Source organism: Anarrhichthys ocellatus, unplaced genomic scaffold (genome assembly GCF_004355925.1).
Source record: "Anarrhichthys ocellatus isolate YVR2014 unplaced genomic scaffold, GSC_Weel_1.0 scaffold172, whole genome shotgun sequence".
In the NCBI taxonomy this organism is placed as follows: domain Eukaryota; kingdom Metazoa; phylum Chordata; class Actinopteri; order Perciformes; family Anarhichadidae; genus Anarrhichthys; species Anarrhichthys ocellatus.
Genome location: NW_022280202.1, coordinates 199,140 through 210,573, shown reverse-complemented (window position 1 = coordinate 210,573; position 11,434 = coordinate 199,140). Strand labels below are relative to the sequence as shown.

At 45.6% G+C, this 11,434-nt stretch overlaps 1 protein-coding gene across 1 annotated transcript in view; it reads left to right on the top strand.

The window, feature by feature from the left end:
* Positions 1 to 11,434, top strand: part of LOC116400454 (histone-lysine N-methyltransferase EHMT1-like) — a 23,850-nt gene that overhangs the window by 4,384 nt on the left and 8,032 nt on the right. Inside the window, exons 5-13 of the mRNA XM_031878291.1 lie at positions 3,749 to 4,044; positions 4,456 to 4,539; positions 4,618 to 4,706; positions 4,816 to 4,922; positions 5,551 to 5,673; positions 8,020 to 8,121; positions 8,205 to 8,309; positions 10,355 to 10,509; positions 11,220 to 11,387. Coding sequence (XP_031734151.1) covers positions 3,749 to 4,044; positions 4,456 to 4,539; positions 4,618 to 4,706; positions 4,816 to 4,922; positions 5,551 to 5,673; positions 8,020 to 8,121; positions 8,205 to 8,309; positions 10,355 to 10,509; positions 11,220 to 11,387 — 1,229 coding nt within the window. The remainder of the gene's footprint in view (positions 1 to 3,748; positions 4,045 to 4,455; positions 4,540 to 4,617; positions 4,707 to 4,815; positions 4,923 to 5,550; positions 5,674 to 8,019; positions 8,122 to 8,204; positions 8,310 to 10,354; positions 10,510 to 11,219; positions 11,388 to 11,434) is intronic.

The window sequence follows — 11,434 nt, the reverse complement described above, 5'->3', positions numbered from 1 at the left end:
GTGTGTGTGTGTGTGTGTGTGTGTGTGTGTGTGTGTGTGTGTGTGTGTGGCTTTACCGTGTGTGTGCTGACGTAAAGCTACGATGCGGGGGGGCACGTGTGTGTATGTGAAGAAATTGAAACAGCTCTACGGGTCGGCACGGTACAATCAAAATTCATGTCGGGCAAATTCTTACTGGTGTACCTTCCATACCTGTTAGTTCAGTGTACTGAAGCAACATACATCACATGACACGGGTACGTTTGAGTCCAATAATTAAAGAGTTGCTTTAAAAACATACATTCATGAACATACATTCACGAGGAGATGAAATAGAACGCATGTCTTACTGTCAGTGAAACCACGCAACAGCATTAAGATGAATATAAGTTTCACTATTGCAGATGCAAAATGCATCTTCCATGTTAGTGCATCAATAATAATCTGATGTATAATAACAGCTGAAGAGCACATGTGGCTGCACAGTGAGTGAGTGACTCTGTCCATGATTATATATTATATATGCTTACATAGGAATGCACCCATTGATCAGCCAAACATCGGTATCAGCAGATATCTTCTCAACGTTGACTGCCATCAGCCAATCGACAGAAAACACTGATGTGTTAATGTGTTGTGTTGCATCAGTAACAACAGTAACCAGCAGTCACTACAACGAAACATGAAGCAGAAGAACTACGGCTTACAAGATTCCTTAAAAACAAAGTCACTGAATACAGACGGAGCCGTGTGTGCACAGTGGCTCACTAGAAGCCTGTCAGTCCGATGAGGGGCGACCGTGGGATCATCCTCCGTGCTCTGCAGAGTGTCGTCCATACCGGTGATCCAGTCCCTGGTGAGCAGAGTCCAGCAGCAGGCTCAGTGGTAGAGCAGGGTGGTCCCTCAATCGGAGGGTCGGTGGTTCGATCCCCGGCTCTGCTAGTCCATGTTCATGTGTCCTTGGGCAAGACACTTAACCCCAAGCTGCTTCCGTAGCGTGTTAGTTAGTCCTGATGGGCATACGTGTGTGACTGATGACATGTAGCGTTAAAGCGCTCTGACTGGTCGGAATACTATAAAAGCGTTCTACAAGTCCAGTCCATGTACCACTATGTCAGACTGCCACTCTGTCGTCCCACTGTGGGTCCAGCCCGGACAGCTAAAGCAGCGGCGAGCTGTCCACCCGCAGTGTCCACCCGCTGTTCTGCCTCCACTAGTCCACTCGTTTAAAAAAAAAAGCCAAACTGGGCCTGTCAAAGTATCGTCTATGTGGGAAACACTGCTCATGTTTCCAATCGCTGTTATATTACATTTGATTAATGTCACAAAACAGATATTGTTGCTGGGCTGTGTACTGAAACATCCTCCGTATGAGCAGGTAGCTGTAGAGACCATCAGAGGGCGTTCGATGCATTTTTTTAAAAACATAATCTTATTCATGTGAAGGGTTGTGACTTACATTTGTATTCTTGAATTTGTTCCCATACAAAGACAGTGTCTGACTCTGAAACAGCTGTTTCCTCGACACAAATTAATTAAATGGATCGTGTTGGTTACGTTCTCCCCCGCTGCGTTCTGAGTATGAGGCGTGAAAGTGTTCAGCACACCAACATCAAAGGCCTCGCTAGCGCCTTCTGAAGACATTTGCTATCCGACCAAACTGCTTAGCGCACGCAACACCTTACAGACGCGCACAGTGGAGAGTGCGTGTGACGTAGCTCTGGCGAGCGTTGTATCCTTTAGATGTGGGGCTCACATCGATTGACAAATCGCGTTAGCGTAATGTACGCTAACGCGATTTAATGCAGCGTACGCCTCACCGGCCTGTACGTGTAACATCAGCACACTGCACTGACGCTCTGATCACTGGGCCTGTGTGGAGCTGGGAGGGCTGCACGTGTTCTCATCTGGTGCTACACGCCGAAGGGAAGAAGCTGAACGACAACAAATATGTATTGGAGCAGAATATTTCGTTAGATCAAATGATGTTGTGAATTTTTTGTTCATTTATCTTTGTTCAATAAATGTTGACTTTTGAGACGAGTCCAGAGAGGACTGAGGGGGGAAGAGAAGGTATCTGTTGATTATTAATGATAATTCTAATATCGATGTTATCAACGCATCTTCCAAATATTGTGTGCAGCCCTACAAGCCACACAACGCTGTTTTAAATGAGACAAACACGGAATTCAGACCAATAACCTTATTGTTCATCTAACTTATCGATTCTTAATAATCATGTATGAACAGACACAAAGGCTACATGGACGGTTCCCAGCTGTAGCTCCCAGCAGCAGTTTCAGCACCTTGGAGAGCACCGCTCACTACGACACTAACGCACTCCGACTCCTGGTAGAGCCGGAGCTACACAACACAAAGACACCATCGACACTGGTGTTCATATCTGACAGCAAGCAAAGAAAAACAGATGCACAAACGTATAACAGCAGCTGTTGTTAATGAAATAGACATTAACCTACATTGATTGACTAATTAATTTCTTTATTTAATTAACAATAGCCAGGCTATTTGTTTTTACTGTTGTACAGTAGATTACATGCTGAGTTCATTCTGCTGACTTTTAATAAAATGCATTCATGGAACTTGGATCCAGTTTGTTCTTTGGCTATTTAAAACATATATCCGGAGGTTGTTATATATCGCTCTAGAGTTATTATTATTAAAAAGAACAGTCGAGCATGAACCCTGCTGTAGCAGGCCAAGAGGAGGCGGAGTCTGTGTTTGAGTCAATGATGCTTGGTGCACAAAGACAGTCAGAGTTGATGGACAAAACAAAAACGTATAATAATATGATCATGAAATATAATTGATATAAACAGCAACTAAAAGCAGAGCTGTTTAGTGAATATCCTTTCTATGAAACATGGAGTGCTGTACTTGGTTTGTTCAGAAAGAGGCTGAAGGAAGCAGAAATATGTGAAATACATTTAAAAGAGTGGAATGCCCCGTGTAGGAATAGTGGTGAAAACACAGAGCCCTCCTCCCTACATGCACGCCGAGCTGTCAGTCAAACTGTGTTCGAGTGCATACGAGATTACACGTACAAGCAGGTGTGGCGTTTGCTACAGCTCAGCAAAGTACACGTATATACATACACGCGGTAGCCTAGCAGGTACGCAGTGAAGGTACTGAGCGCTAGTGTGCTGAACTATCGGACCTCACAGGAGGCCACGTCACACACCGGTAACACGTCTGAATGAAACGATGTTGGTGCGCTGAAAGCTTTCACACCTCCTACGCGCTCGCACCTGCTCAACGCCCGCTCATCAAGTTGACTTTGGAGGCGGGACGGAGCAGACTGTGGCTGCTGCAGGGCACCAATGAGAATGACCATGTGACATTTTAGAATTTAAATGATAGCATATGCGACCATGTTGGTTTGGGTCTGGAGCCCTGAGTAGCTGAAAGTAATGGACTCATGGTGACATAGAAAGCTAAACAATGTTTACAGATCGTTGAAGCTTCTGTCTCTCTAAGCTCGTAGCAGTGCCGATGCAAAGTTCACCAAACCTGACTTTGATCAATGATGGCGTTGAATAACATCAATTCAAATGGACATGTTTGGAACCTGACAAGTGTTGTAGGGGCACTCAGACCGGTCGGGAACCCCAGCTCTAAATGTGTCTGATGTTGTTTTCACTTTTGATCACCACATATTTATTATATGGTATATATACTGTATATTAGAATATATTGAGATACTGCACTTCTAAACCTTAACACAGTGTTCTCCTGGTCCGTCCCACAGGGCTCCTTCATGGAGTGCAGGCCGTACGGCAGCATCTCCCACCGCTTTCACCGCGACTGTGCTTCCATCTTGAGGGATCTCAGGTTTTGCCCTCACTGCGGAGAGGACGCCAGCGGTGCGAAGGAGGTCACGGTGTCCAGGGCTGATCCGTGTCCCTCTGTACCCAGATCAAACCCTGGGCCGGCACTCCCAGTGGCCACCCTGCCTTCAGTCCCAACCGTGCCTGCTGTTCCACAGATACTCCGAGCTAAGAAGACCAGCGAGCCCCAGAGGAGCAGGAATGAAAGCCCGAGCAGGTAACGTGTTGTCACAGAGACATCACTGATGTCACAAACACATTCTTGCAGACTGGCTTTGATGTGATGTCGTCGCTTTCCTGTTCTCATTCAGTTTTAGTTTTATTTGTTGATTTTACTAATTATATAATATTATTGTGTGTGTATGTGTGTATATTTCTATTTTATTCTTTTCATTTTTTAATTATTTGTATTGATTATTTGATTTGATTCATTTCTTAGTTTATTTTAAACATGTCTACCGGTCTCACTGAGCTTTCTGTTACTGTTGTCTTGTTTTTGCTGCTTTGACTGTGAAAGCACTTTGTGAACTCTGTTTTTAACGCTGTTATATAAATAAAGTTATTATTATTATTATCATCATCATCACAGCTATTGAAAGGATGATCCCAGCTGTCATTCTCTCTGCAGTGTAAACAGCGAGGCTGTGTGTGTTGTGGACCGACAGCCTAAAGAGTCACTAGAGAGCATCCTGATGGCGCTGGATGATGACAAGTAAGGTTCACCGTGGAACATTCAGTGTTCTAAAGGTACAGCATGGAACCACAGTTTGCATCTCTTTATCCTTTGTAGCCTGAAACCAAAGAAGGTGAAGTACCCCCCCCGACAGCTGTACATCTCTGCTAAAGAAGGAGAGCTCCAGAAGGTCCTTCATCTCCTGGGTAACTCCATGTGCTACTGGACACAAAGCAGCTCCGCTTACAGTCACTCAATCTATATGTTTGAGCATCTTTGTTATCACACTAATGGACCAAACTTTGTACATTGAAGTTGACGGGAAGGACCCCAACTTTCTGATGGAGGGCCCAAATAAAGGCACCCCTCTTCATGCAGCAGCTGCTGAGGGCCACCAGGAGATCTGCCACATGCTGGTCCAGGTGAGGAGACCCACATCACTACAGGCTGCACCTCAGGGCCTGCATGTCTTCATCACCTGTGTGTTTGTGACTCCTTTACGTTATTTTTGAAGGTAGCATTAACATCCAGATGTTTCCTCCTCTTGACTTCCACCCGTTCTCTACCTTAGTATGACGGCTATTTGTAAATGGAGCAACTGCAGTGAAGTTCACACATGAAGAGCAGTTTGTAAATGCAGGTTCAGCACTTTGCATATAAATGTAACAACATCCACATTATGTTAAAATCCTTTAAAACACATTAATTTGTCGATTTCTATTTATTTAAAACATGAACAACTGTTGTGAGCATCAAAATACATCTGTGAATCTGTGTACATTCATTGATATGCAGACTGATCTGACCCCACATGAAAGCAAAATAAGTTTTCAAATCAGACCGTGAGATTCCACTAACGTACGAGACGTTGAACTGAACTGAACTGGCACCATTCTCTGCTTTAGTGTGGAGTCAGCAGAATAAATCCCACGTGTTCAAGTGCAGCAGGCACCACGATAGCTGTGGAGCCCAGAAACCCTGCTGGTCCGTGTCTTTAGTGTGTGTGTGTGTGTGTGTGTGTGTGTGTGTGCGCGTGCACTCGTACTATAGGCTGGAGCCAACCTGGACATGTTTGATGAGCAGCAGAGGACCCCGCTGATGGCGGCCTGTGAAAACAGCCACCTGGACACAGTGAAGTACCTGCTGAGAGCTGGAGCAGCCGTCGGCCACAAGGTGGGTCGGTGCAGTCTCACTCCATCACCCTTCTGCACTACTCGACACCAATCGTGTTGTTTTTACCTCCTGAGAACATATTGCTCCTGTTGATGGCTGATGTAGCAGCACATTCTAAAAGAACCAGAACCAGTTTACATCATCATGGAAGAAAGAAATGATACCATCGAGCTAAGCAAACATTGAAAAAACATTAAAATGCAAAGCTTGTATGTCGTTCAGGACCATAAATGAAGACAAATCAACATCTCTTGGATGTGTGGTTCTCAGATGTTCCTCCGCTGGTGAGACTCTGGGCTCCTGGAGAAGAAGGCGTCTGTGAGTTAATGAGGCTGTTGACTGTGGCTTGTAGGTTGTTCTCCCAATTCTGTTCAGTGACTGTCCAGAGCTGTTGGAGTTGTTTGGAAGTAGCTTTGTGCAGCACGGCTTTGGAGGCAGGTTGTAGTGGAGAAGTGGACATGTGATCCTCAGAGATATCCCAACATGTGTTTCCTGTGGGGCATGATGGACGGCTGAGGAAACGGTCTTTACTGCGGGTTCACAACAGCATCAGGTCCGTACAGATGTATCTCATAGTGTGCAGAGAGAACGATATGCTAATTGAATAGAAACAAAAGTGTTTCTTTGAAATGTATTGTACTTTAATGCACATCACACTCTTCTTTGTATGTCGCCATGCTGCCTGGTTCTCTCCACTGATGATTAGAGTAACAGTCTGGTGACATATTATGGGAGAGAAACAGAAATCTAACCAGTTAAGCAGTGTGTCCACAGGAACCAGTGCAGCTCAGTCTGGTCCCACACACACATTTAGACTGGTCTGTACAAGTGTCTTCGGTTCAGTTTGCTAAATGTTAAAGGGACCTTTGAAACAAAGATGACCCCTCCCTGTAGGAAGAAGCTGCTGGCTCAGCAGGTGTGTTAACCACATCCTCTACATGGTGTGTCAGCTTGCTGAGATGCTTGTTAGATGTAATTCTCTGTGTTGGTACATTTGTCTACAGCTCAGGGTCTAAACAGTCCTCACCTCCTGCCGGCTGTAATACTCTACTGAGAGTATCACCGCCTCTTCACCGCCTCACATCCCAGTCGTGGACTACTTTGCTTTAGAGAGATGTTTTGTGCTGACGTGGCGCTCTCGTCTCTCTTCCAGAGGGGATCAGTCACAGTGCAACACGTCAGTGACAGCGACACTGTTAGAGGTTCTTGTTGTTCTGGGTCTGCTAGGCCTCCCGCCCCGACACCTCGCAATTCATCTTTATGATGAAACATTCATCAGGTTGAAGAATGTGCAGTTAAGGACAGTTTGTCTGGTTCAGAAGACTTGGACCACTTTCCCACTAAACAAACGCTCCTAACGTCTGTTATTCCCGGGACGAATGACTCAGCAGTCGTCCCGGTATCGATCAGCTCCGCTCCCTTCAGCAGTGATGGAAACATGGAGGACCTGACCCTCCTCCAGCGCTATGCTGTGTGGCACACTGTGAAGTACAAATATACAGTTAACATGCTGTCCTTCAGAGTCACAGACTCCATTCAGACACCACTCACCTGACCTCGCTGATCACTGTACAACAGAAAGAACTCATCACAACCATCTGTTAGCTTTCAGCTACTCCATCAATCACCAACTCTGATGTGAGACTTCATCTTAACATTTTAATTCATGAAGTCAGTAGATATTAGATTGTGTATGGTTCAGTTATGATAGTCATCATGGAAGCATCTGCACAGTCTCCCAGCTGCTTCTCAAACTCTCAGCTGCTCAACATCTTTTCAACCAAATGTATTATTTATATTTATATTTTGTGATGACGTTATTAACGTCGAACAAATGTAATCGATGGACATCAATTAACGATGTGAGTCAGTGAATCTGGTCACATGTAATCCTCTTCATCCTTATTCATTGTACACTTCGTCATATTCTTTGTTCAGTTCATTCATTTCTACTTTTTATCGTTTATTCATTTATTTTCTGTTTAGTGTAGTTAGTCAAATAAATATTCATCTATAAAGAACTTGATCATATTATTATGAAACAATAAGTCGCTGCACACCTTGAGAAGAACTCCGTAGCGACCCTGAGATTAAGCTTTAATTCATTAATATCACATTGTTTTCCCTGGTGTCCTGAGTTTAATCTAATGTTAAACTCTGTTACTGGATCTGATGGTGTCTTATAGCAGAAGCTGAGTACCATCATCTTGTTCGTACTAATTGATGCGTTTACGATTCATAATGGAGTTATTGATAAGTTACATACTTTGATATTTAATTATTATTGATTAAATCGTCTACAAGTGAAACGGCTCCGGTTGAATGTGACTCATGTTGTCGTCCCAGGACATCATCGGGTTCACCTGTCTGCATCTGGCTGCTAAACTGGGACATTGTGATATTGTTCATCATCTGCTCTCCAAAGCATCCAGACACGTCAACGGTCAGGTAGAGTCACACACCAACAGCTCATTAATATTCATATGTTGGTGTACATCTGTGCACGGGACTAACCGCCTGCGTCTGTGCAGGACGACGGGGGATGGACTCCCATCACCTGGGCCATTGAGTACAAGCACAAGGAGCTGGTCCACCTGCTGCTGGCCAGAGGGGCCGACGTGAACATCAGGGACAAGGTGAGTGCCCACCGTACGCTGTGCACTGTGACACATGTGCCACACACACACACACACACACGCACACAGCATTGCAGCCCATCGAGGTCGACTCTCTGACCGGTGTGATCTCTTGGATGCATAACGTTTCACACTGTCGCTCAGAGGTAGAGCGGCTCCGTCAGTCCACATGTCGGAGCATCCTCGGGCAACATACTCGACCCCAAATGTCTCCTGAAGGCTGCATCGGGGTGTGAGTGTGAGTGATTGGATTAGATCCTGATGGGCAGGTGGCTCCTTGTATGGTAGTCCTGCCATCAGTGTGTCAATGTGTGTGAATGTGTGTGAATGGGTGAATGATGACGGTGTTAAAGAGCTTCGAGTGGTCACAAGAGAAATAAATCAATTCAAGTCCAGTTACCAATGTAGTCAAAGGTCACCGTGACCTTACAAATGTCTCGTGTGATGAAAACAAATGGATGTAAAGTGCAACATGACTGGTTGGCATTACAGCACAGTCCACTGGGAACCAGTGGGGCACTGGGAGCTCTGTCAGCTTCTTGTATGTGATAAAAAGATCTGATGACAGCATTCATAACCCTGTCATTGTGCTGTATAACTACTGTTGGCCAATCATTACAATATATTTGATTTAAGTAAATGATACTTTAAGTGATCAAATAAAAGATTGGGTCTCATCCAAGGACCCCTGACACAGACCACAGAGGGTTGTTTTTAGTGACGGTAAGCACAGCTGCTTAAAACATGTCCTGGAAGTCTGATCTCGTGCGTCCTTGCTCATGGCTCCTCAGAGATCCCTCCTCGCTCATGGCTCCTCAGAGATCCCTCCTCCCTCCTCGCTCATGGCTCCTCAGAGATCCCTCCTCGCTCATGGCTCCTCAGAGATCCCTCCTCCCTCATGGCTCCTCAGAGATCCCTCCTCGCTCATGGCTCCTCAGAGATCCCTCCTCCCTCATGGCTCCTCAGAGATCCCTCCTCCCTCCTCGCTCATGGCTCCTCAGAGATCCCTCCTCGCTCATGGCTCCTCAGAGATCCCTCCTCGCTCATGGCTCCTCAGAGATCCCTCCTCGCTCATGGCTCCTCAGAGATCCCTCCTCGCTCCTCGCTCCTCAGAGATCCCTCCTCCCTCCTCGCTCCTCGCTCATGGCTCCTCAGAGATCCCTCCTCCCTCCTCGCTCCTCGCTCATGGCTCCTCAGAGCAGAATTAAGAGCTTTGGGACGGCCGTCAATATGGCGGCGCAGAACAGCTTCATGTTTAATGGAGGAGCGAGGACATGACCAATAAGAGACTTGGGACGTACCCACTCTCTCCATTCAAGACAAGATTCAAACTAGTGGCTTGGCAGTCACATGCATATCTCTCTCTCTAGGACAGGAAGTAGAGAACAAGTTCAAAACATAAATAAAGAGAAAGAAAAGGGGCTGCTCAGTGTCCTGTTTGCAGTTTTTCTAAAAGACACACTATTTATTTATTTATTCATAAGATTCTGTCTCGTTCGTTGTTCTAGGACTGGTTTCATTCACGGTAAAGATAGTTGTTCTAAGAGTGCCATACTAGTTGAATGTGTGTGTTTAAAGTATCCCACAGGACTTATTGACATGATATGTACACTGTTGGTTTCATTTGATAGATGGAGGGCAGCCTATTGGAGGCCATTTACACATCCAGAGGTCCAGTTAATGACTGGACCTCTTCGTTTGAATTGAAAACCTGTTTTACACCAATATTAAGATTGAGATTAAGTATAATATATTATAATCGTAAGTAACACGCACTTTCTATCTTCTGGATTAATATTATGTAAACTTTTCCCCCATACCTTGAAGAGGTATATTTTAAAGTTAAAGGGTACCAGAGTTTAGAGAAGCTGCTGAGTCAAAGCAAAGTCTACTGATATCCAGGGTGGTGGATATCACCGATTGTCGCCATCACTTTGGAAGCTTTGAAGGTGTGCGTTTAGTGGATCCGACTCATATCCGTCTCATAACAGAGAGGCTGCGGTGCAGAAAGCCCTGTGCTCACCTCTCCTCTGCTCCCTCCTCAGGAAGAGAACGTCTGCCTGCACTGGGCGGCCCTCTCCGGCTGTGATGACATCGCCCTGGCTCTGCTGGAGGCCCGATGTGACCTCAACGCTGTCAACGTTCACGGTGACTCCGTGCTTCATGTTGCTGCCAGAGAGAACCACCTGGAGTGTGTGACGTGAGTGTGGAATCTGGGTTACACAGACCTACAGACCTGTACCCAATCCAGATCGGTTAGTGTTAGAGATAAATACTCTGCATTCATGGGCGGCTCGAGGACATTTAGAATACTTGAATGATCACATTCAGTCACGTGCACATGTTGAATATGCTTTCTCCTGCACTGCTAATGATTGCATGGAAGCAGCAGAACTGAAAACATGTAACAAAGAGTGTGAACAGTCCTCAAAGCTTCATTTTAACAGCAATGCTTTGAAGCGTAGGAATATGCTTGACTTCAGATATACTCATGTAAACCAAATATCATTTGATATCTGAAATGGAACGTTCAGGTATTCATACGTTTGTTTTCTTCTGGCGTCCTGTCCCTGATGCACACCGGACAGAACCGGGGCTCAATTTACTGACGGGCGTCGCATTGAAAGGGGCCGACACTTCTCCCAGAATGCACAGCCATCTGACTGTTGACGTTGTGTGTACATGCACAATAAAGGCATTATCTTTAGTTCCCAAAAGTGTCCCCTAGTCACGCCATACTGTGTACAATTTCCCAGTACTGGTGGTATTGGTAGAGCTTCAACGCCCCCGTATTGGTGGATCCATCAAGATTCATGAAAAGAGTTTTTCCTACTGTGTTGTATTGTTGTTGAGTTACACAAGAACCTTCTGTAACCCGAGTCAGCGGGCCTCTAACTCGTCCATCTGCAGGTTGTTACTGTCTCGTGGAGCTGACATCACTCAGAAGAACAAGGAGGGAGAGAGTGCTCTGGACTGCTGCGTCTACGGCTCCAAGGTGTGGACGGCCCTGAACACCAACAAGAAGCTGACTGATGCCCGGAGAGGCAGGGACAGTCATGGAGACAGAGTGCTCAGCAGGTGTGTGTGTGTGTGTGTGTGTGTGTGTGTGTGTGTGTGTGTGTGTG